General features: G+C 40.1%; 1 protein-coding gene across 1 annotated transcript in view; it reads left to right on the top strand.

Annotated features, from left to right (window-relative positions):
* Positions 1–27,159, top strand: part of EPHA1 (EPH receptor A1) — a 1,081,817-nt gene that overhangs the window by 773,036 nt on the left and 281,622 nt on the right. Inside the window, exon 12 of the mRNA XM_044079196.1 lies at positions 14,732–14,793. Within this exon, the coding sequence (XP_043935131.1) occupies positions 14,732–14,793 (62 nt within the window). The remainder of the gene's footprint in view (positions 1–14,731; positions 14,794–27,159) is intronic.

The following is a 27,159-nucleotide window of genomic DNA, read 5'->3' as shown; positions in this document are numbered from 1 at the left end:
ATTCCAGAGTATGAGGAGTCTCTGGGTCAGGAACCTATCCCTCCAGCATGTTTTGTTCATTGTGATGATAAGGTTTAGATGCCTGGAGTGTGTGGCTCTGAGGGATTGGGATTTCTTTAAGTGGAGCATATCAAACAGCTCAGGGTCAGTGCCCCTCCTCCGTTCAGCTCAGTGTCAAAGGTTTTAAACAGGGAAGGGAACTAGTTGGCCAACATAAGGAAATTTGCCCTTTTCCCCACTGTTTTGTGATCTCAAAGTTGGTATTTATAGTTATTATGGGGGTGTGGAGGGCACAGCCCCCCACCTGGGTAGGTTTAAAATACTGTGGTGTATGTTACAGGGAAATGTTGGGCAAGAAGTTACTTTCCCCATGTAATGCATTCAGTGAAGTGAACAGTCAATGGTTTTTCTTCAATGAATGGAGGTTCACTGATGTGAACCTTCAGTGAACTAATATATATATATATATATATATATATATATATATATATATATATATATATATATATATATATATATATATACCCAGATGCAACAAAGTGTTGCAGGTGATTAAAAAAAACTTTATTGAAAATTTGTGGACATTAAATCTTCACTACATCATAGAAGAGTAAGGAGTGATGACCCTACTCTTGTTTATAAAACTCAGAAGGAAGAATACATGTTTGTTTATTTAGGACTTTTACACCCTTGTATCAAATCATATTTGGTAAAAGAGTAGACTAAGGAGGAATATTAGATATATAAAAGGATAGTTCAGGATACTGAGTGCAAATGGTTGTGTTAGGGATCAACTTACAAAAAAAAAAGAAAAAACATTTGGCTCAAAGGAGATATAGAGGTCGAATAAGAAATGCATCGAGCCTCTGTTCATCGAGCATAAAACATCAAAACATTCAATTCAGTGAACGTTCAGTCATCGAATATTTTACCCAGGGAAAAGAGACAGTGGACCAACATACATACCAAAACACACAACGCAGTATATCAACCCCCCCCCCCCACGTATATATACCATCTCGAAGTTCGCACTACAGTGGGGAAAAGGGCAAATTTCCTTATGCTGGCCAATGAACTCCATTCCCTGGGTAAAATATTCAATGAATGAACATTTGCTGAATTGACTGTTTTAGTGTTCAGTGAACAGGGGTTTGATGTATTTCTTATATGATGACTGAACATTGACCCAAGATATAGATGTATTTGAGGTTACCGAACAGTCGAAGAGACCATAAGTGCACAAAATATGGTGAGACCTTGCCTGCTATAAACAGCTTATTTGCTCCTCATGAAGTATTTTTATTTATTAAATGTTCATTTGGCACTCTCTCAAACAGAGTTTGCTTTCTTTAATGTTAAGCAATCAGTTCTGAGTTGCATAGCACTTTAAAGTTTTCATATACAAACTGCATTTTTCAGGATGAATCCAGTTAATAAACATTGCAGATAATGATTTCTGTATATAAATGCTACATTCCTTGTACCACAACATCTTGTTTTAATTTTTAAATTGCCGCCTTTCTAGCTTTTTTTCTGTAATTATGTACGCATGTCTTTGTAATTTCATTTTGTTTGTAGAAACTGAATATATGTCACGAATAATGTGATTATTTGCTGCAAGCTTATAAATAGTTGAATTTATACCAGCATATTAAGCACCAGTATCCACTTACAAAGCTTTCAGGAGGTGCAAAAGGTTATGGAAGTTAATACGTCTAGTTCTCAATGAATGTTTTGTTACTAATGTGTTTTAAATCCGACCTTTTTATTGCCTGTCTTAAAGATCTCAAGTTGTTCTGTGTAAGTGTTTTGATAAAATATAATACTGTAATGCATTTGAGATGGAAAAAAAATATTTACTAGTGATTGCTTTAAGCCATCTATATCATGATTTGATATCTTCTCACAAAACCTGCTTGTATTTTCTGTCACACAAACTACACAGCTCACCCTGTTTTGAAGGTTAACCACAATGAAAGATGTGGAACAGCCACTGGTTTCTGATTGACTACATGATGTGCTGTGTGAATTCTGAGCTGTTAACTTTAAATTTGTTTGGATTTGTACAAGAGATTCTTCACTTGGCTTTCTTATAGTACTTACAATATTTCTGAAGCTTGCTTTATAAATTTAAGACATAATAACCAATAGTTAGATTGACAATCTGTCTGTTTTGCAGAATAAAGGGATGCTTTGTTGCATGTAATCACCTCTCTGCGCAGCAATGGCCATATGGTTTTAATAACCCTTACTTATATCCTTTGGGTTAGTATATGACTAATGTATTGTATGCTAGCATTTGCCCTTTTTTCTTTACTCAGATTCCCAATTTTGTTTGTTTTGTTTTCCAAAGTAAAATTAAATAATTCAGTTTGTATAGGCTTGAGACACTTTTATCAGACCTGGAATATGTGCACTGTAACAGCATAGTTAGGTTGCATTGATTATATCATAACACCAATTTACTGTTTTTCTCCTCATCATGGCAACAGTTAGTAATTCTGACACATTTTGGCAGTGAGTAATAATTCTTAGAAACTGAACCAGTAGCATAGATCTGCTAAAGAGTATTAATAAGAATTTGCTTCTGCAACAAAACATGATCCATGTACTCTAGAGAATAATAAATTAGCTCATCTGCTGTGACATAACCAGAGTTGTGGTTCATTTATTTTCTAGCAAATTAAAAATTACTTAACATAAATCATTTTTTTCAAAAGTTCCATTACGGACATTGCGTTGCAGCACTCAGAAAATGTTACACTTATGAGATGATGTATTTCGGATTAGTTGTTAAACCAAGGTCCTATCAGTCCAAGTTGGTGGTAGGATAGGTGAATGCTAAAGATCACAGTGCTTTTATAAAACAGAACAGCAGGATACATTTTTCAAGTGTTCCTGCCAACATGTTCCCTTGTGTATAAATACCATATCATATATCCTTTGAAAATATGCCATAAGCATAGTAGAGCTAAACTTGTCATCAGAGGTAAGGCAAAATGAAGATCTTTAGTACAATAACTGCATTTTTTTCTCAGAGATTGCTAAGTATTGTCATAACTGTTTTTATTGGCCATTACAGGTTTTTCAGTGATGTCTCTGGGACAAATATGTTTGTGGGAGAAAGGCTCATCTTTGTCTGTTATTTGCAGTCTCTCTCATTTATAGAATCATGGAAGGTTACTAAGCTAAAGGCTCTGGGGCCCTTACAAGCCTAGCCAAGAGTTTATCAACACCTGTCACCTCTGTCAACAAGGCACACAGGTGGAACCCCTGGGTCAAATTTGTGGTTTCCCATCTAATCATCAAGGTTGCGCTTGGAGGGTCAGCGAGGTACTCTGTTTGACATGTATGAAAAGTCTATTTCAGAGACTGGGCAGCCTCTGGGAGACAAACCAGTTTCTCCAGCAGGTTTTGTTGATGTCGCATATTAGAGTTAGGCCTATCAAGCGGGTAATGCGCGAGGAGTTACACTTACGGATATGGAGCATCTCTATTAAGACAGGATCCGATATTGCCTTGTAGGTGAGACACAGATCACCTCTGAGCAATCTGTACCATACCGAGTAGAGTGATAGTGATTTAAGCCACATAGGACAGGTGTTGGAGGCCATAGATTCTGTTTCTGAGGTATTTCTATGGCCTTTCAGTTGGTGCAGGTGTTTGGAGAGGTACATACCAAATGGGGTGTTATACTCAATTATTGGCCAAATGGAGGAGTACAGAGAGGTAATAACCTCATTTCTTCTGGATGCAATGAGATGAACCAAGTAAAAGCATTTTCTGACCACTGTCGCTACATGATGGTCGAATGTGAGAATGTTGTCAACCTGAGTACTCGGGTCTCTCACCACAGGTTGTGTGCTTAGGGGGTTGCTGTTGATGTGGTAATCACTCGGGGCTGTGTTTTTGCTGAATGGTGTGATAATACATTTTTTTGCATTTAACTTAAGGCCATGACTTTGGCACCAGTCATTTGTTGCTGTGAGACCCTCTTGCAGTATGTTAACATCATTTGGGGAGTCAGTGACAGCAGCCAACTTACAGTCATCCACAAACTTGGTCAGCCACAGGCCTTTTGTCTTTGCCTGGAACTCTGAGAAGTAGATGACAAATAGTAGGGGTCCCAGGACAGATCCCTGGGTGCACCACTAGTGACAGGTCTGCTGTTGGATGTGGAGGCACCTATTTTGACCTTGTGGATCCTATTGATGAGCCAGTTAGCTATCTACCTGATGAGATAGGGGTTTACGCCAAGTTGTGTCAGCTTTTCGATGATGCCCGAGTGAGGGATTGTATCAAAGGCCTTGGCCAAGTCAAGGTGAACTGTATGTACTGACTTTCTCTCATTTAGGGCCTTGGTGACCATCTCAAAGAAGTCAACCAGGTTCAAAAGGCAAAATCTGCCCTTGACAAATCTGAACTGGGTGGGGTCAAGTGTTTGGAGATTCTCTATGCCCTTGTTTATGAGATCCATAATAATATGTTACATGGCTTTACAGATCAGACTTGTCAAACTAATGGGGCAATAGTTTCCAGGTTCACTACGGGCACCACCTTTATGCAAGGGGATGACAATGGCAGTTCTCCACTCTGCTGGAATAAAGTCTGTACTTAGGCTGTGGTTGAACAGGGTGCTCAATGGCAAAGCAAGTTCTTGCTGGTGATGGTGCAGAATACAGCCTGGGATACTATCTGGTTCCATGGAAACTGTGTTTGTTGTCTTGGATAGGATCTGTGACACTTGATCTATTGAGATGTGAGGTGTGGGACAAGTATCAGAGATGTTGAATGGGCCTTTGGGGGGGATAGGGGGGTAACGTTTGCACTGAACCTGTCTGCTAACAGGTTGGCTAAGTTAATAGGATCAGTGTAAGTGGTACAGTTAAGTACTAATTCAGAAAAAACCTTGGCTTTGCCATGGAGGTTCACGACGTAACTGAAGAAGGCTTTGTGGTTTCCCTTTGTTTCAGAGACTAGTTTCAATTCATAATTGGCTTTGGAGGTTTTCACTAGTGATCTAATTTGCTTGTTGAGGCTGATGGAGTTTTTCCAATATGAAATTTGTTCCTTTTTACCCTTGGATAACAGTTTCTTCCTTTTGTTGTAAAGCCTGTTGATAGAGGATGTCCACCAGACAGGTTTGTGTTTCCTTGAGGAGCAGGATTTAGTTCTGTTGGGTATGGCTGAGTCCATGCAGTTGTACAGGTGCTTGTATACTGCATTGGCGTACTGTTCAGAATAATTGCCTGCATACTTTGAAGGGGGCGGTGGTGTGAAGCTACTGATACCCTCCCTTAGGAGGTTGTAGTCAGCTTTTGAGAAGTTATTTATCCTAGTTACAACTGGGGTTGGGTGAGACAGAAACTTTGACTGAGACAGACCGATGATCTGATCTCACCAGGGAAGAACATACTACAGGAGTGATGCAGCAGCCACTCATGTTGGTGAGAACCAAGTCCAGAATATCATCTCTCCTTGTGGGGGATGAGACAAGCAGGTCTAGTGCTTTAGAACTGATGAAGTCAAGGAATCGTTGGGTGAGTTCATAAGTCCAGGAATAGTTCACCCAGTCTATGGTTGGGTAGTTGAAGTCACCAAGGAAGACTGTGTTTTTTACACATGTACATTAAGCTATTCTTGACAAAAGGACTTAAGTTGAACTAGAAAGCTTTATAGAGCTTCTATTGAGCAGCACAAGCTCCTTTCTAATAGAGGGGACAACTACCTCTTTGGTATGAAAACGATCACAAAACATAGATTCTCTTTGTGGCTCCTAAGGAGGAGTGCACTAATGTGCTTGAGTATCTAGAAAGGCACAGGCATGCAGGAAAAGTAGCAAAGAATATGCCCACAGTTTGCTACATTGTTGCTAAACAATGGCAGATGCTTGAGATCCTGGAAACCTAGTCCTTGAAGGTGCTGATGGTATGAGTTTCTCCCTTCTGACTAAGAAGGTTATTTCTTTTTCTGCAGATTGAACCCACATCATACTAAACAAAGCTCCTACTGGAGATATTGATTCCGACTACTGTATTTTATTATGATAATTGTAGTACAAGCACATTGATTAATTTTGTTTACTGGGAAAGTCTTAGTGTCCAAAGCTTATTTTTAGTGGGGAGCCTGGGAAGTAAAGTTCCAAATACAATAATTAAAATGAAAACATATATAGAAGAAGCAATGGTAGAATGCAGGCACACACAGAGAAAATGGTCAAAATACAGTTTCAAGCAGATGCATTTTAGGATAGACAAATTACAGCAGAGATAGTCAGTAGTACAGAAAGAAAAATAGCAACGGAAAATACATTTGTTACCTGTTACTACTTAGAATCCGTGGTGGTGGTGCTGTGGTAGCGTTGTCGCCTCACAGTAAGACGCTGTCCGGTTCGACTCTCAGCTAGAGCGTCTTCTGCGTGGAGACATGCAGGAATGGGCATACCTTCGTTGAAGGTTGTGCGTCAGGGCTAGTAACTCTGCACGTAAAAATCAACTTCCAGTCATTAGTGGACCGGAGTTCCACTGTGGCGACCCCTAACCGGGAAAAGCCGAAAGACACAAACCTATTACTACTTGGAGATAGCCAAAACATTCTAAATGTAAACAAGAGTGATGGTAGAATGCGGTATGGGAGGAAGGATAGGAGATGCTAAACATTTAGATGGGAGGGAGGGTAGATAAAGTGAGGTGGAAAATCTTTGTGGATAGCCATAGGTGGTGAATTACATAACAGATGTAGAAAAAGACTGGAGTACGTGTTAATTACTTTATCTGAGTAATTTACCAGGTGAGGAGCATAGGCCGAGATTTAAGTTTATTACAAGAGACTTTAGATGTTATTAAGGGACTTTATGGAATGGTCTTGTTTCAGAAGAAGTAGGTTGGTGTTCCAGATTTTGGATGCATAGCTGAAGTGCAGAAAGTCACTTGCATAACTATTAGTTTTGATGCAAGTGTAAGAGTTTGTCAGTAGAGCCTAAGGATCTAGATGGGGTAAAGAGATGGATAACATTAAGAGTGACAGTTACTGGATTTATGGATGATGTTGTAGATGGTGAGAAGTTGGGAGTACTTAGTTGGTGAGGAAGTTCAAGTCAGTACAACTCTGAGTGCAGAATGTTGGTAGGTCTTGTAAGGGTTGTTGGCAGCACATTTAGCTTTCTTGTTGTAGCACTGGCCCAGCTTATTTAGCTAGGTAGAGTGTGTGTCGGTAACTGTAACTATGGGTTCACAGTTGGAGTGTGGGCATAAGGAGGCTGAGGCAGTGTGTTTTCTTGCAGAACCAGTCAGGTATGTTATAATTCTGTAGAGAGAACTTTGTTTCTATTTTCACAGTGTTTTGAATATGGTCAAATGTTATATTTTCATTTGTATAGACACTGCAATTTTGTTTGGTGAACAAGTCTACTTTTTGTATTGTCTGATTAGCCTATAGAAACAGTATTTTGAGTTTCAAACCATTAGGGGTATAAAGAACTAATTTGGATTTTGGGGGATTAACAAATAGTAGTGAATTGGTAGCCATTTTTCTATGTAAAGGAGTCCTGAGTCATTCCCATGATACATTGATTAAGAGGGCTAGAAGAAACAAAAATAGGTCAATAATTAGTGAGTTAAGTAGAGCATAACACCTCTGTCAAGAAGGAGAATGCAGTTTTTTTTTTTTTTTTTTTCCAAAGAAATACAACTTGGGATACTTGGATAGAATGATTTTATTAGGCAGGAGACGGGGAAGTCTAATTTCTTCTGCAGCAGTTTTAATGTATTTGTCAGGTGCTATAGAGCTAGTCTTTAGCTTAATAAGGTATCTTTTTACAAAATGATATAGGAACCAGTTCTACTGAAAAGCTGTGATGGAGCTTGTTGGGCGGGGGTGGGGGGGTTACGTTATTGAATAAGGAGACTAATTGAATGAAGGAGTAGCTGAAAAGGATGACAGTATTGGAGTCATTGAGACTGGCTTGAATGGGTGAAGGTTGTGCAGAGCATTAACGGTTTAAAATGTGGTTTATGGAAGAACAAAAATCTTTAGAGCTGTTATGGTTTCTGTCTTGGATATGTCATGATATTCAGACCTTTGATTCAAGGTTTTATACAGTCATGGGGGCACTCATAGTTGCCAGTCATCTGTGTTTGGTATTCTTCAAGATTTACCCTGCTTAGTCTTAGAGATTTTCTAGGCCTTAGTTCCACCCCATTTGGGAACTGTTTTCCATCTTTTCCATTTGGATATCTGAAGGTCATATATTAATTTACCAGACAATGAGCAGCCTCCCCACTTTGGTGTATTGAGATAGGGTGCTTTATGTCTGGACGTCCAGGCTTGAACAGCAGTCATGTAAACACCTGATCGTCTTTCAGTTAATTCTGACTACAGAAAGTTTGGAGAGGAATACTATATGTTGCCCATACACTGGCTATTGTCCCAGGTTAGTCTCCACCTGGGGTGTTCAGGGATAGAATAGGAGGCCACCAGCCTAGTCTGTCTCTTCAAGAACAGAGGATAATGAGGAGAATCTGCTATTTTTGAACTGACTGTACTTCCTCCTGGTCTGTAATACTGGCAATAACAAAATAATCTTGAGCAGCTAAAGTGAAGATATCATATTTTCTAAAGTGAAGATATCACCTTTGGAGATGCCCTTCATGAAAGGCCATTTTCAGTTGGGACTCAATGAGATATGTCTTTTTCAAAAAGACTAATAACTAAGGCTTTTGGGAATTGAACAGCCTAAGTATTATGCTATGCTTATTGTAGCCAAGGTTTATGAAGTGTTGTGGGGTGCTTCCATCAAACCAGTTTCCAAGCCCTTTGCCCGCAAGAAATAAGATGGGTGTTACTAGGTTCAGAAACAACACTAGCATTTTGCAAGAAACTAATTGCAGAGTCTCCTGTCCTCTCCTCTCTATGAAATCATCTAATAGATCTAAAATAGTGCCATTCCTTAACCTTCGTCCAGTTTAGGTACAAGGGCTCTCACTTATCAAGCTCACATGTTGCAGTATCAGGGGAACATTCTTGGACAAATGCACATGGTGCAGTACCAGGTGAACACTCTTGCACAAAACAATAAATTCCCTCAGAATTTTTCTGATGCCTCCTTTAAGGATAAAATAATTAAACTGGTTCAAACTGCTGGAAAGGTAGGACTGCATGTAAAGTTTGGATAATGGTGCACTGTATAAACATGCTTTCACAGTCTGTATGAAGGAGGTTTGCTTGTTTCTGCATCTGATCTTTAAAGTGAAAGAAGGCAACTCCTTGGTATAGTCCACAGCAGGTCAGCCTCTTTGTGATGCCCTCCCAAGAGACCTTTAAAAAGCATGCAGAAAAGGGGAAAATATAAATTGTTGGTCCATACTCTATGTCCATGATACTCAGCGAGCTAACCCTTAAAGACTTGTCCACCTTATAGGAAAAGCACCAAGCATAAACATTCTCAGTAGTACACAAGCATTTCCAGTAAGATCATCGGTCCTGGAAAGAAAGACTCAACCTTGACAGCCACAAATACAGACTTCCAAGAGCAAATGTGCAGGTTTACTATTGAAATTCTGAATCCACTTCAGTCAACCATTTGGAATGTCAACCGAAATGCTGAATTCAGAATTTTGAAACTGCAACCAAGGTGAAAATGAATACATAGACATCCGTAGTTCAATGTATTTGGCATAGCAGAAAATGACGTCACTCACATCTTGCTATGCGCATTAACACACCGTTACACTCTACAGTCAGTGGTATGTTAATTCTACTATTTTGCAGAGTTGCTACTCCCCCTGCACTCCCCATGTAGACGGCTGCCCCCTGCACCCCCTGCACATTAATTATACCAACTCTGAGATTGCACTACAGTGAATAAATGGTCTATTTCCCTGTTCCTCACTAAACCACAATCTCCCTGCACAATGTAGAACCCAAATACTCAAACTACACTACCTGTTCACTGTAGTGTAGTCGATACATTTTGGTTCAATATTCTGCCAACTTGAAAACTGCCATTCGAGCACATGCCGGTCGACCAATGCAGTTTCAAATTTTTCAGTGTAAAGCAATGGGCACCACCCTCCAAACCCAAGATCAGTAACATTAGTCAATACTGAACTGGCAGAACATCTTGCAAACTTCTCCCTACCAGCAGATAGCCAGTTTGGGAAAGTTTTTTCCTGACTATTGAGGGAGGTGATGTCCATTTTTTGCACAATAGAGTTTTCTCATTTCCCTATTTTTAAAGGTTTCCTCTTCTGTAGAATACAAGTTGCAGCAGGTATTATCCGTAATAAAACAGCTGGGCTGCAAAGTATTTCAGAGAGTTCACCCAATGGGGACAGGTAATGGGTACTACTTAAAGTTATCAATAGTGCCTGAAAAGGAGGTGAGTAATGGAGACCCACCCTTGACCTTCTAGTGCCCGAAAAGGAGGTGAGTAATGGAGACCCACCCTTGACCTTGCAAGTTTAAAAAAATCAGTGAGAGTAGAAAAGTTCAGTATATTAACACTCCAGGCGTTGTCTCTGCTGTTGTTGAGGGATATACCTGCACAGTTTAGATATGAGAGACATCAGCCTATATATTTCCATCCACAAGGATCACAAGCAGTTTTTTGATATTTATCGTTAGAGATTCCCACTACTCCATTTGCCTCCCTCTTTGCCATTTGGCCTTTTTACTCCACTCGGGGTATTGAAAAGTATATGTCTGCAGTGCTAGTATGCTTAAGGAGGAAAAATGGCTCGTGTACACTTATTTGGATGACTGCTTGATCAAAGCTCTGTCAGTATTATAGTTCCACCAGGCCTTGAACTTGTCTGTACTGTGTTTCCAGAACATAATGACCTCATGAATACCCAGCTGTCCAGTGTAATTCCTTCTTAACAGCAAACTATTCATAGACCATTCTGAATATAAGTAAACTACACAGTTACACAGATTCCCTCCTCAGGACTATGTTTTCTATTCTCATGCTGTTGCATGCCAGATTACAAATGAAAGTGGTGCAGTGGTAACTGCCCAGCATGGTCAATAAAGAATATGTTGCCCATGGACCCACATCCTCCCTGTAATCCCTGCAGAAATCTCAGAATTCCAGTGATGTCTGCAAGCCTGAGCTTACCATTTCTGTGCCAAAAGCTGTATCAGAGTCTGCCAACAGATGCATCATACTTTGCCTTGGGGCCCTTATTTAGGCACTTTTGAGTTCAGTATTCCTGGTCCGTGTTTCACAAGAAAGGGCACATTAACTTAAAGGATGTTATGGCTGTGATGTATGCCATGCTGACTTGCCAGTTAATGTTGAAGCCAGGCATTTTTCAAACAGTGATTGACAATGCCACAGTGACGTGACATATCAACAAATAGAGAACCCATTTATATCACATTTGAAGGCCAGCCATCATGATCCGAAAACTGGAAATAAAACAGAGTCTACAGCTAGGAAGTCTACCAAGCCATTGGAACTCCTCGCCAAACTCTGTCTCCTTTGGGGGGGGGGGTCAGGGTCCTCCTACAAGTGGATATTAGACATTGCTGCCTTTTTGAACTTCCTGAAAGAAGTTGTCCTGCCCTAAGGATAGACCTATTAGCAAGTTAATCACCAGACGTCCAGCTCCAAGAACCCCTTGCACAGGGTACTAGCTAGCAACAAATACATTTTCAGCCAAGTGGAACTTGATCTTCTCTATGCTTTCCCTCCAGAAACCCTCATCCCAAACTACTGCTAAATTTAAGAAAATAAAGGGCAGAACTCATCTTTATAGCTTCAAACAAAAGTCCATTTCTCCCATCTGATTCAAAGAACAACAGGAAAATCAGTAGAAATTGTTATCCAACAGGATGAGGAATTTCTATATCCAAACCTCAAACTCTTCAGACTCCTAGCCTAGAATATATCAAGCTGAATAACTGTTTGTTTTTGCCATAAGTAACGCCCATTTTTCAAGAGATTTACTAGTTGGAAGACATATCTATTAGAATGGACAAAACGGTCATACCTGAGTAGAAGGAGATAGACCCCATTTTCTGCCCATGCCTCAAGTCTCAGTATCTCTCAGAACTGTTTAGTCTAGGCTTGGGTGTCTTTGTTATGGTGTACCTACCTGTCTTTACAGCTTTTATGGGTATTCTCCACCTTCATTCATCCAGATGACCTACATCTCCAGTATGGCACTTGAATTTGTTACAAAAACTGTCTCTGCCCCTTTTTGACCTGCTAGCACTGAAATAAAATACCTGGACTGGAGTTCTGTTTTTCTTATAGCAGTTACCTTAGTTGAACTTGGAGGTTTTAAAGATTCTTACACTGTGTTGCATAGTATCTTTGAAGATTAACTCTTCCATCATGTCCAAGGTGAACCATTCTTCAGTCATTTTACCCAGCTACCATTCTACTATCCAAAACCTAACAGCAGACGAGTACTGACTTTACATGTGATGGACGTACCTAGCCACCTGAGATGTTAAGCAACCAGGACCAAGGTTTTTAGACAGCTCCACCAGTTAGTTTCCTTTAGTGTCACCCAGTAAATTTGGTAGCCATTTTACAGATTACTGTCACACCACAACCGCCTGCTATGACCTGTATGGGGAGACCCACAGGGTTCACTCAAGTTGAGTTGGCTGCTATTTTCATCAAAACTTCTTCAGCCTGACTTATTTATGAAACTCTTACTTGGACTTCTAAGAATTTATTTTTAAATACTACAAGGTGAATGCTCATTCTAGGAGGAGGATATGCTTTGCCATGGCAGTCAGGTTGACATACTTGTTGGCAAACCCCTTTCTCCTTACGAGTGTCCTCAATAATGACACTTATAATGAACATGGCACATGCGTATGAAGAGTAGGGTTGCCACTTCTTCAAATGCCACTAAGTGGGACATTTGTTATGCCAAAGTTTTGCTGGGCAACACACACACTATTAATAAAAAGGACTGGACTTCACTTTTTTGAATAGATGACTAATCTCGTGGAATGAGTAGTTTCTGTTGCTTCACAAACTATTAAGGTGTTTTATTTGTAAAAATATTGTTCTATGCACCTGTTAGTGGAAATTTAATAAAAGTTTGTTATGTTAAAATCTCAGGACATTTGCAATTTTTCATGTTTTTGTTCAGGATGCAGCTGTCCAAATAGGGACTGCTTTGCATAAAGAGGGACAGGTTGTAACCCTATATGAGAGTAGTTATCATAATTGTAGATGTTTGGATAGTGGGACACACTTTGTATTGTCAAAGAAACACACAGCTAAACACTTCAATACAAAAAACATAGTAATAGTAATCGTCAGCTGACTCACTGAAATCTGTACCACTGCATTTCATCGTGTTAGGGGAAAAAAGGTGAAGACACTGCCAAAAACTGTTGATTGAAGGTGAAATTCAAAAATAACTATCTTAGCAGCTTCTAGATGAGACGGAATTGGAAAACTAGATGCTGCCTCATGAATAAAGTGGGTCAGTTTCTAGGAAACTCCACCTTTTGGTTTTTGTATCAACAAATTGAGTGTATTTTCAGATCACAGCACTAGTGTAAAATACTTGGAGTTGGAGCAAAAAGGCATGGAGGAAGGTGGGCAACTGAATATGAGGCTGTTAATGTATGTAGTTTTTATGTTTACATGCATACATGGATGTATGCCTTTGTTAACCAGGTGAATCAACCATCTAAAGACCCTATTCAGCCATGACACAGGTTAAAAAATGAAAACCGTGATGCAGAAAAAAAACTTATCAGGCAGAATGTGCATAGGCTATAAATAAAGCCATAGCATTACATTACAAAAACTTTACATAAAGAAAAGTAGCCTTTTAGCATGGGTTATACATGCATTATATTCATTGTAACTAAGGATCATAAGAAATCTTCAGTAAGTAAGGCAGACTTCTGAAACAGTCATGGAGTGTAGTTTAACCATGGTTTCAGAAGCAGTTTGTGCTGCTAATGTTTGAAAGATGCTCTTAATTTCTTTTTGAAGTTGAATAGGTCATATTAATTTCTGTTATGATGTGGAATATCATTCCAGCAAGTGTTATTTTAGGGAAATATGCTGATCATCTGCTGCCTTGTAAAAGTGGGATGAGAGAAAGTGCACCCTGATTAGAGGAACACAGTTTGCAGTGATGAGGTGCTTTAGAAGGTGCATACCAGAGGAAAATAGCTGAAATGCAATGGCTTAAAGGTTGCATAAATGGAAGCAAAGTAGGTTAGAAAATATTTAAACAGATATAAACTAAACAAAACATGCATACTAGTTTCTGTCATTCACTTTGTACTGCTTAAAATGTGTTTTGTATGCGGTGGTTGTGCTGCGGTAGCGTTGTCGCCTCACACTTAGACGTTGCCCATTTGATTCTCAGTTAGAGCGTCTACTGTGTGACAACATGCGTGAATGGGCGTTCCTTCGTTGAAGGTTGTCCGTTAGGCCTGGCAAGCCAGCAAGTAAAACTCTACTGCCAGTCATTAGCGGACCGGAGTTCCGCTGTGGTGACCCCTAACCGGGAAAAGCCGAAAGACACACACACACACACACACACACACACTGATGAGAGGTACATTACTCTGTTCAAAGGGAAATAGATTCATGTGCTCCACTATGTGGATCAGAGCCAGAGGGTGTAAAGGTCAACTTTATGTTTGCTTGCACTGAATGTTATGTGTGGGTGTGAAGTTATTTTCCTTGTTTCAACAGCACATGAATAACTCAAAACAACCTTTTTCTGCTCTTCTTTAGGGAAGCCAATGAGGATCGTGACAGAGTTCATGGAGAATGGTGCCCTTGATGCTTTCCTCCGGGTAAGGAATTGACTACAGAGCCATTTTAGGCCATTTGAGTAGTTCGATAAATGAACAGTGAGCTCAGATATGTAGAATTATGTCTCTGCTAGGTACATACAATTTCTCAGTAATAGTAACTTAAATTCCATGTAGGAAAGGCTCTCTGAAAAGAAAAAAAGAAAAACAGGAACAATTTGTTACTCTGATAATATTGCTGTTGGTTGTTCTTTCACTTTTACTTGTACTTCTTGTTTTGTCAGGCTGTGAAATATGACTTAGTCACACAACATCCTTCTGTCATTCCTACTCTCCCCTTTGTTTTATTATTGAAGTTTCACAGCCTAGAACCAGCATGTATACATCCCTTTTATTGCTCCTCCTTATTTTCTTTTTAAGCATCTCACTCTCTCTGTCTTCCCTCCCTCCTGTCTGCAATCTTTATTCATTTAATCAGTTCATTCCCATCTCACCCTAGTGCTCAGTACTGAAGGCCTGCCTTTTCCTATACTCTTATGGAGCTGTTTTTCTCACTCAGCACAATGACCGTGTGTGTCTTAGTAACTTATTTTCCATTACCTTCCTAATGTTAGTACTGCCAGCCTTATTTTACTCTATATTCTTTAGTAGTGTGTCTACTACAGTCACCTTAGTAACATGAACTAAATGTAATGGGACAGTTCGGTGTGTGTAGAAAATACAATTTTTTTGACACTATTCAGTCATCCAACATTGATAAGTGCTAGCTGTTGTGGTTATCCAGTGACTGCATCATATGAAAGATCAGAAGGTATAGAGGTAGGATCTTCTTTGTTTAGACCAGTGTTGTAGTAGTCTTGGCTACTGGAACATACCTGATGTTCCCCCATATGTTTGTCCCAGCTTCTATAGCTCAGAACTCTTCCCCCTTGGCATAGCAAATGTCCTCCACCAAGGACATCATGGTACTTCCAGTAAAAAAGTGGATGTCCACCTATGTCATCTCAGAACTTTCTTGCTGCAGTTCAATGTGTATGCCTCATGGCACCACAGTTGAGAATTTTTACTTTCTTCAAGTGTTGTTTAGCCTGTTTTTGAACTGTGGAATCAGATATGTACCCAATTAGGAATTTTTCTTCCTTTGCTTTATGGAGCTGCTTGTATATTGCTTATTGTTACTGTTCATTTATCCTCATGGGTAGTTAATGGGACAGCAGATGTATGCCTGCACCCAAAAAGGGAAAGTGTGTCAGTGGACGACCGAGTCCCCATGAAGATTGCCACAGCCATTGCAAGTTCTGTCCAAGCCCAGACCATGATGCACAGGAGTTTGTCATTTGTCAGGATTTACCCTCTGATAGTCACATGAAGTAGGAAGAGTTCCTTACAACACTACTTTGATCAGAACAATCTCAAGGCCTTTATCAGGCCTGCAATGGCATTCAATGAGTTAGATTCAACCTGACATCTTTGTTAAGAAGGAGCTAAATAATTTATTTGAATCTGGAATATAAAGTGCTGTTAAAAGTGTATAATTAGTAGGGCATGTAAAATATTGCATAACTATAGGAATCCATCAGGGGAGGTTAGAAAATATTGGGAAGAGAGATTAGATAAGTCATTCACAAGGAAACAATGGGAGGACATATGTATGGCTCCCAAATATGCAACAAAAGTCTAGGAGATATAGGATTTTTGTTTGAAAGTATTTGCATAGGTATTTATACCCCAAGCAGACTCCAAAACATGTTTTCTTGGGTAGATGACAATTGTTGGAGGTGTGCTGGGGAAGACAGAGGCAACTGTGAACATATGTTTTGGGAGTGTAATGAGTTGGCAGACTTTAAAATTTCCCTACAGAGTACTCTTGTCAGAAATAAATTGAGTCAGCAACTGGGTGTAACTAAGGAATTTTTTTTTTTTGAGCTGAGATACTGTATCTGAGTTGCCTAGACATAGTAAGGCTTTGTTAAGTTTAACTCTGATGGGTGCCAAAAAAGCAATTACTAGAAAATGGAAATTTAAACCAGCAGTACTAGAAGTAGTAAATATTGTAGCAGAGATAAAAAACTGGAATTGGGATATTTAGAAAACCATATGAGCAAACTACATAGAAAAAATGGAAATTGTAGGAACAATACATGCAGAATAATGATTTGCAGGCAGGGTGAGGTTTAAGGGAAGGTAGGAATTGAGCAGTTTATATAATGTTGATTTTATGATAATTGTACAAAAGAATATATGTGATATATGATGTTTGTTACTGTGAACATGTTAATGTGGTTTGTTTTTATTTATATAAATCTGTTTGACTTGTGTGATAATTCAGTTGTTGTTGTTTGTCTTTCGGCTTTTCCCGGTTAGGGGTCGCCCCAGCGGAACTCCAGTCCACTAATGATTGGCAGTAGATTTTCACGAACACAGAGGTGCCAGCTCGATGTCCAACCTTCAACGAAGGCACGCTCTTGCGCATGTCTTTCGAACAACACCCAACTGCGGGGAGGACATGCACACTCCACACACAAGACACTCCCCGCATTCCAGCCGAGAATTGAATGGGAGAACCTTTTGCTGTGAGGCAACAACACTACCGCTGCACCACCGCGTCTCCTTATGTGATAATTCAGTAAAAGTGTTAAAAAAAGAAAAAAAGTAAAGAAGTCAAAAAGGGATGTGAGGGATGTGATCAGGGTGGTCTGTCTGAAGTCCAGTCCGAGGGTGTCTGTTCTAGTGAGTTGCTTTTGCATCATGCAGAATGAACAGCAAATCATCCAAAGATATGTGATGTCCGTGTAGAAGCTGCAGTAACTGTGGATACTGGCATTTCCAACTGGACAGATATGCAGAAATTGTCTTCTACAGTCACCTAGGCCAGGATGCATGAGGTGAAAACCTGTTTTATTGTTTCAGAATGTAGCAGTATGTATACTAAATTTGAGACTTCCAAAGTGGTGGATGTACCCAATAAAAATACCAAAAAAAGTGAGCTATTTCTCCACCTACCAGCTACTGTCTGTTTCTTAGTTTTCTGCTTATTCGCCAGGCTCTTCAGGTCAGTGGTTCACCCTGGCCTAAGGGTTACTGAAATCCCTATAGAGGCTGCAACCAGGAATTGAACTGTCAAGTGTCTGATGTTCCTTCTCCCAAAAAAAAAAAAAAAGAGAGACCGTGTTTCTGCTCAAGTAGACAATTTACAGTGGGCTGAAATATGGAAGAAGAACTGGACTGTTCCTCCTAGTTGTCTTCCCTCTTTGGGTTATGCTACAGATTTGGAGGACATCCATCTGAGGCATTTATGGTGGACATCTCAGCTGAAGCCCTCGCCAGGATGAAGGATTACTTCAGATAGAAATGGTGGAGCGTGAGGTAGCAGATGTACAGAAAAGATACTTTGACTTGTTAGACTTGAATGTTCACAAAACTATAGCCATCCTCCTATTTAGTGAGCCTTAAACAATGGTTTTCTGGCAGCCTCACAGGAACCTGGCTGTCAAACCTGCAGACCCCCCCCCCCCAAGAAACCTGTTTGGTTTTACATGGTGCAGAGAGACCCACAAATATCTATACAAGAATCTTATTGTAAATCTATCAGTGATGTCTATGAATCCAAAAAAAAGGCTGCTAATTGTTTCCTCCTTCCCACTCACAACAAACTGACACAGAAAGTGGAACTTTGAGAATATTTAAGAAGAGTGTTTATACAGCTGCCACCCCTACAATTTTTCACGCCCCACACTAGCTCACTATGATAGGAGCTATCCATCAAAAGTAGGACCTTGCTATCGTAGGCAGGAAGGGAAAAGTTAAACCAGTGAAAGGTAAATGGGGCCAGTTTAAGAAGAAATGTCAGGGAGACAACAAGAGAAATCTTAAAGCCCCATGGACTGTTTGCTAACAGGACATAGTCTTTCTTTTCCTCTTCCAACCCAACCCCCACCAGCGGGATTGCTGCAAGAATGTCACAATGCCTCCTAGTCTGGGAGATTTGGGACCTACAGGTCATTGAAAAAGAGTACACTCTTCGATGAGTAAAGATTTGCCATATGACAAAAGATACCACAAGTACCAGAAAGATGGAAATGTCTAATCTAACCCATATTCCTAGATCACCTGGCACAAGGAGTAATAGAACCAGTCTCTCTAAGGAAACTAAACAGGAAGTTTTACTCCATTCTCTCTTTGGTGCCCAGAGAAGAAAGAACTTGGAGGCCTATTCTAGGACTCTCAAAACTTAATACAAATTCCGAAATTCAAGATACTAACTCTTTAGACCATGTTTGCCACCACCCCCGTACCCACCATTTCCTCAAGCCCCAGTTGTCACCCTGGACCTCAAGGATACCTATCTTCACAGTTCTGACCACGGATTCTTCCTTAAGTTCAAAGCAGTGTAGGTCACATTATCAGTTTCTCATTGCCACTTTGTTTGGCTACTGTGTCAGTGGCTTGGCTATAGTTATTTTTCTTTGTAGAACTAAAGGCATTCACATTTTCACTTACTTGAAAGAATGCTGCATCCCCTCAGCATTACTGACAGAGGCAAGCAGGCCTCTGTTCTGTGTCATAAACCTTTTCCAAAGTCTGGGGTTTACACTTTACCTTCAGAAATCCAGGATTCTCCTGTCCCAGAGTGGGATTTTCCTTGGGCTTCTTGTTGGCTGCCAGTCTTAAGAGAGCCTTCCTTCTACTAGATAAACTGGAAAACTCACTAAAGTGCTTCCAGCAGCAAGCAGTGCAGAAGAAAGCTACAATTGTGGAGTGTCTCAGGTAGTGCTGAAATGTGGGGGTCTCTTTCACTAATGTACCTCCCCATCCAAACCCTTGCAACAGATAATTTGGACCTAGTCTTGGGTGCATTCACAGGACCGCAAAGTGGTAGGGATTGTAGAATGCTGTTCAAAAGAAGAAAGGTATCAGCGTAAAGGAGACTTGTAGCTTTGGTTCAGGCTCTGAAAGTATTCGGTCAACTATGGACAGAGTGTACCCTGCAAGTTGTGGCCAATGAAACAACAGTAATGTGGTACAGGCAGCTAAGGGACAAGATCCTATGCCATTTTCATGTTGGCAATGACTGCTTTTGTTCTAGCCTTTATAGCACATGATGATGTTCAAGACAGTCTACATGTCCTCCAAGGAGAACATGATGACAGACCATCTAGTGAGATCAAAGACAGCACTACATGAATGGATGTTAAATTGGGAGGTCTTCCTTCACCTACTGCACAGGTGGGATGATTCTCATATGGACCTTGTTGTGCCAACAGATAATTGAATAAATTCAGCTCATTTGCACGGTGCAAAGAGGCTTGATCAACAGATGCCTTCTCCATCAGCTGGATAGGTTTGTTAGTGTATGCTTTTCTTCTCATCTTGTTCCCCAATGTGATTAAAAACCTGAGTCAGGAAAAGCCAAGCATGCTGATGACTGCACCCTTCTGGCAGAGGCAGCACTATAAACCATGCATCAAAGAGTTGTATGGCTATACAGAAGGAAGCATCAGGTACTACCCAAAAATGATGAAAGTACTAACCTCCAACAAAGGATCCCTCATACATCCCAACCTGGAGGTGCTACATCTGACAGCTTGGATGATTTGATCCATCTACTTTTTAGGTAGCAATATGGAGGACTAGCTAAATATAATTAGAGAAGCAAGAAAGCCTATCACTAGGTATCCTATCTATCCAAATGGAAGACATTTTCAAGCTGGTGACAGACAGGAAGGCAAGACTCTAGCCCTGCACCAGTGTCCAGGTTCTTTCAGTATCTCTCTGAACTGTTTGGAACTGATTTGGCTTACACAGTTAAGGTTCATGTCTCTGACTTCTTAACCTGTTTGCTAGTGGATCTTCCTAAACCACATGCAAACCAGTGAAATAATTTCTTAAGTGGTTACTTTATCCAAGACCGCCATAACAAACAATTGCACCCAGGGCCTAAATTTTGTCCTGTAAAAATTTCACCAGGCTCTCTTTGCACTAGTTGACATTGCATGCATAGTTTATGACATGAAGAACTACTCTGCTTGTAACTAAAACCAGATGCAAAAAGGTTTCAGAAGTGCAAACATTGATGTGCATGGACCCCTTTGTAGTTTTCTATAGAGATAAAGTGACCCTGACAATAAATTCAGTCATAATGCCTAAAGTTGTGACATAATTTTCAGTGAACCATTTTTTTCCAAAAATACAAAATAAGGGATAAATAATGTTGGCACAGCCAACTACATTACTATTTACACAGAACCAAGCAGATCACTTGTCTTGCTGCCAAGAAAAGGGGGAAGCCTGTGTCTTAACTAGACTGTATATATAAATGGCTAAACATTGTATTAGTTCTCCCAAGGTAAACACCTAGTAAGTACAGTCAAGTTTCATAGTTGTAGTGGCGTAACCACAACTGTGGCATTCCTCAAAGGGGTTAACATTCAAGCCATTCTGAAAGCAGCAAGTTTGGACATCTTTTGACACTTTTTCTAAACCCTAAAGATTGAGCATTGATTTCTTGGCTAGAGCTGGATATAATACAGATATTCTGCAGGACATGCTGCAATCCAGGCATTTTTCCCAGGTCACATCCCTATCAGCTTTAAGCTTTCAGAATCCTCAAGACTACTGCAGTGGTGCTCTAAATGAACAACGGCATATGACTATGTAGGAACTTACAACAGTAGTCCGTGTTCAAGCAGTTCTCTGTTATAGTATTACCGCCCTCCCACTAGCCCCTCTGTTTTGCGTTATTCTCTTGGGTTACCGGCATCCTGGGCTGGAGTGGGGTAACCATACTAACATCCCTCACCCTGAAATCATGAAGCTGGGACAGATGTAGAACATCTGTGGCCAAGTCCAAGTCATCAAGACTACTGCAACAATTTTCTATCAGAACATCTTCTGTTATGAGTCCCTAAACAACTGAACTTTCTTTATCTGATTCAACTGATGATGCAGACCAAATCATCCTGGTGTTATAGAAAGTTTAATCTCACTTTGCTAGTAATTTTAGAGAAAAAGTGTATTAAAACAGTAAATGCTGAATTCAAAAATGTGGGAATATTTACCATTGTTTCTGCTTTCTTTTAAGTAATGTACTTCATGTGTTTTGCTATTGGATACTATCAGAAAAACATACCTTTTAAACTAAATGAGAAAAAAGAGTCACTCAACATTCTGTCTACTATGGTTTTTCATACACTTTGGATAATTTCCTTTGACATGTTTCAACAACACATTTGATATTGCATGCATGCAGTTAGATCTGTAACAGCTATGTAAGTTGTGACTTTACACCTTAGTGGCCAGGGCTTGTGTTCGCAACACTGTTGTATTAGGGAGCTGGGAGCTTGGAGCTCGTAGTGTGATTCAGACTACGATTTAATATGAACACAATGTATGCCTTTAGACAGTGAACATGTACAGAAGTCACTGTACTGTTCACTGTTCACTGAACATGGGACAAAGTAAATCTGACATGGTAACACTAGTATTAGGATGCTTGTGGTATGATTCAAACAACTAGTTTAGCATCTACCTTTTCACACTTGCACACAAACTGAAGGACATTTCTCATAAATATGAACAGTAGAAATCGGGGATAAAAGCCTGATGATGGGCTAGATGATGTGGGTAAACAGACTCCAGATGCTGCTAGAATCGGTTTAGGGAGGGAGACGAGAGATGAAATGATGTCTTCTCCAACCCTTTCTTGAGGAGTGGTGTGGTACATGTCTTAGGTGTAAACTTCTCTTCCCAGCTGAGACTAAACATAGGACAGATGCATTCCACACTTCTCTGGGATTCCTGATTTTGTCAGTATTCTTTGACCTGCACCTCATAAAATGTTAGACTTTCTGACAAAATAGTGAGGATTCAAGTATTGATATAATTCCAGGCATTACAGTTGCAGACCTGTTTATCCAAAAAAGTACAACAATCCTAATCCTCATCTCTTATTGACTTTATAAGAGAATAATGTCAATATTTTCAGTGCCACTGATTATTTTTGGTCTTGTGTCTGCTTTTCGAAAAAGGTGGGCAGCTATAACAGAGTGAATGAGGCCTTCTAAATGATTGTCAGTCATGTAAGAGGGTGACAGGCCCTCACAACAGTCGATTGCGCGCACCCTGCTCCTTGGGCAACTATGGGGTATGTGCAAGGGGAAACATTAAGGCTACTACAAAAATCATTTAGTAGCTACCTGGTTATGATTTTCCACTTGTTGGCATTGATCTTGATATCTGTTGGGAGGAGAGCGAAAAGCAGCACTTCGTTTAGGGATCGACCACTTTCAGCATCATGTTCCAAATGAGTATTTGTCAGTACTGTTGTAGCATTATCCTAGCTGCTTTAGGGTCCTGTTGCTATCATGTTTAGCAAACCTTTATTTTTCTTTTGCAAATTCCAATAGAACATTGATGCATATTTATTTGCCATGGTCTTTGTCAGTGTACATTTGGTGATTACAAAGACAGATGCCACCCCTCCGATATGCAGTCAGAATGGCAGGTGCACTGACTGAAGTCTGCTGCTAGGAACCTGACAAGTGCCAGCTGCCCATTTTTCCCATGCCTTCTTTAACCCACTGTTGCTTTGGCTGTGTTCCCAGATCTTGGCTGCTGTCATAACTGTAAACTGTAGTGTGCCAGTGTAAGGTGTGGCTTTAATGAATACTTTCACTACATCTATTAAGTAATGTAAATACTAATTTGCTAGCATACTTTTATGCAACATCTATAGTATGGATACACTTTATTTTACGATAAAGGGAAATTGTACTAAGGCCCAAGTTAAGTGTGGATCTCAGTTTCTAAGCAGTTTTCTATAGCTGGCAATGTAGGAAAGAGGGTCAAGGGTATTTTTCACCGTGCAGGTATTTGGTTCGATTCCTTTAGTCTCTGCTTAATCACATTTCTATACCAGACCAGTGCTGTCGAGTTACCCCCTGAATGTAATGCTTATGCTCTGGGGTCTTATTAGCAAAACAATTCAGTAACTGGCTGTGTATGATGGAGTTTAACTAAACACATGTCTTTTCTTTGTTTTCTTTAATTAACAAAGGCTGTGGCATGGTTATGCAATTAAGTCTTATTTCTTTTTTTGGTAATGTCACTCCTGAAAAATTCAGGCAGCACACAACCAGTCTACTGGAAACATAGATTCTAATGGCAGATTGGGATACTTGGCCTGCCTGATTCACACATTTCTCTGTCTGTTGGAAATCCATCTCCACCAAAAGCATATTTTTTTCTTAGACTTCTCATAAGAATTGCATTATATCTGCTCTGTGCAGATGATGAGTTCATTTCACAAAAATGCAGAAAATACCAGTGTTTCACATTACTGTCATGCTTCATTAAAGCATGTCTTTCTTAGCTACTTTAAAATTCTTTTAGGATTTATTCTTTTTATGCAAGACACAGAATAAATCTGGCTGCCTTTCTCACTGCCTTTTCAAGTAGAAATACCAGTCCACAGAGCTTTATTTGGTTGGAGGGACTGTAAGGAGATAAGCACATGTGGGAATATGATGTAAATTCATGGTTTTAGTCCCATTTGTATAAAATGTCTACAGGCTCAACATATGTACATATAATACTGCAGATAAGACTTGAGAGTCTAGGTAAAAAAAAGTTATTAATTAATCTTAGGAACTGACTTACTGCTGTAGTTTTCTGATGAAACAAATTAAGTTGTGTAACATCTCACTTCAGTGTTTGTGAGTGAACATGCATTAAATGAACTTAAAGCTGTAGGCATGTGAAAGAGGAGATGAAGACAGATAATCAAGAGGAGACAGCCATTTGCTGTTCAGGGTGGTTACCTGAATTACGAAGAGTGTGGTTCTAATTTATGTTCCACTTCTACATTGTAAGCACCCCCTCCCCTTTCCACTCACACACACTTTAAAATACTGAAAAAAAAATACATATTTGGAGTAAGCGTACCTTATAAGGCTTGTTTTATCAAATCACAGATGCATTATTTGCAGAATCCTAAACAAGACATAAGGATTGTATCGGCAGTACTTTGGTTCTTCTTTTCTGCTTTCGTCACTAATTGCATCAGGATGGTGAGCCCGGTTCTAAAAAGAGAAAATTGAAAGTGAAGAATATTACATGACTGCTACACTAGAAAGGTAGAAAAGATGTTGGACTTTCATTTTTCTCTTTCAGGAAATGTGCACACTTAATTAATCTTCTCTTTTTTTTATCCATCTTGTGGTATCTGTATACTGGTTTGCATAACAGAGGGCCTACCTATGCAAAGAGAGCAGGACTATCCACTGTCCTTGTTGCTAGTCTTTACGTGAGATATAATTCAGGAATACAGTCATGAAAAAGCCTTCCTGCCTTCATCCCCAAAGGCTTATCATATTCAGGTTGCTTGTCAAGCTGAAATCACACTTCCAAAACACAAATCACTTCTAGTAAGGCAGCGTGACACAGCCAAGACAATATTTAGTCTATATCAATTCTAAATTAAAGCATAAAACCTTGGATATTTTAGTGTAGTTGATTTCCATTTTGGAATGCTTGGACGCAGTCGTTTTAAAGAGCACAGAGTTGAAGCTAGCTGGTCAGAAACTGCTGTTAGACTTTGTGAGGTGATGTGTCACTGAAGCCATTTATTTCTTGGCGAAATGTAATGTGGTGATTACTAGGTGAAGCTTCGTTGTCTTCTGTTTATCAAAGTGGTTCTCAAGTTTTAATGGACTATATCTGTGATCCACTATGCAACAAGCTGTTTGTACTATTTTGGGAAATCAGAAGTTCTTGAGGTTTGTCAGTCATGGAAAAATTCAGGGCTGCTTAAGATGGGCCACATTTTTCTGGCATGTTTAAGTGGGGTGGCTGTTTCTTTTATTCTGCAATTCAGTGACTCAAACTACCTATTTTCAGATTACTTCTATTCCTATATATGTGTATGGTGTTAGCTCCACAGCATAATATTGAGAGTTAAAGGGCCTTTTAAGCTTTCATGCCAAAAAAAAATCTTTGGAGAAGAGAGCATTCCCTGCAAAACTCTTTAGGTCACAAGAGACTCAAGGTTTAGCCTTGTACCTCCATGGAGTTGTCCAGTTTCTCCTTGACCTTGGACACCCCTCCCCCCAAAGGGAAGTGCTTAGGAGAGCATTTCAATAAGACAGTCAAGGACTTGGGTGATATGATACTGTCCTGCTTGGCTTGAGGATGAGCATCCCAGTGAGGTACTTTTGCAGCTCCTGACCCTGTCATCTCAGGAATCCAAAACCTCTGGTGAAGCCCTTTTGGAGGCCTCCATTTCTGTGGGTCAAGGCACATTCAACTGAACTGAGAGTCCCCGCATGGTGTTCGCCTGTACAGCCCATCTTGAGTGCTGCTGGCTGAACAGTAGTTTGCGGTCTCACAAGGGACAGATGGGGTACCCACCATTCTAGTCAATTAGAATTATAGGGTTGGCACGCAAGTGTCTATGAATCCCTTTCCCAATCCCTTAATTACAAGATGGCAGCCCCACTCAAGAGGACTCAATTTCAAACATAGGGCATTCACCACCAGCTGTCAGAATTGTCACGCCCTTGGGAAAATGTCCTTACCCCATTCTTCCAAATTGTTCCCCAGTAGTGGATCTTCTTGGCTCAGGGGTTCTTTCAGTACCTGCAAAGCCTATAGCCAAGTATAGCTCAGTCCTGTTTGTCCGGAGTCCCCTCTCCCAATTGAAAGAGGGAACTCTCCCCATACAAAAAGGGAGAAGAATTATGTTATTCCTCCCAAATGTTTTCTCCCCTGTGGTATGGCACAGACACAGATGATATCATATCCTGTGCTTTACCTACTGATTAAATAATTATGTGAAATGCCACTTAAAAAGAGAAGCCAGAGAGGTATCAGACACCTGGAAGATGTATTTTGATGCTCCTAAACCTTTGGCAATTCTTCCTGTTTTGGGTGCAAAAGAGGAGACATTCTTGTAAGCATGACACCCATCCCCTGTGTCTTACAAGTTTTTATAAAACTTGTGCTAGATCAGCTGCAGTGTATTTGGATCCAGAGAGGTCAGGACTGATGCCTGCCCCATCACTCATCTCAATGATAATCAGAGAAGAGAAGGACAGATTTATGGAAAAGATGTAGATAGCTGCCACCCTGACCTTTGGAGTTAATAACTGCGAGATCCACATGACCGAGTTTCAAGCTGCTGTCCAGGACCATTTGAAAGAGAAGAGTCTGATGGGGATCTGAAAGCAGAATTGTTGGACCCTACTCAGTCAGTTGGATGGTCAAGTACTCTTATCAGGTGTGGTTATAATGATGTTGTGTACATCATCTAAGGTGGCAACTGTGTGGTTAGTGATCACAAGACATGCCTTGCTGAGACTATATAATCCTTGCAGTTCTTTAATGCACCCCTGAACAAAGATATGCTGATTA

The sequence above is a fragment of the Protopterus annectens genome, chromosome 8.part0 (assembly GCF_019279795.1).
Source record: "Protopterus annectens isolate FY-2018-M chromosome 8.part0, PAN1.0, whole genome shotgun sequence".
NCBI classification, from domain to species: domain Eukaryota; kingdom Metazoa; phylum Chordata; order Ceratodontiformes; family Protopteridae; genus Protopterus; species Protopterus annectens.
Note: the sequence above shows the minus strand (reverse complement) of the source record. Positions and strands in the feature narration are given on the sequence as shown.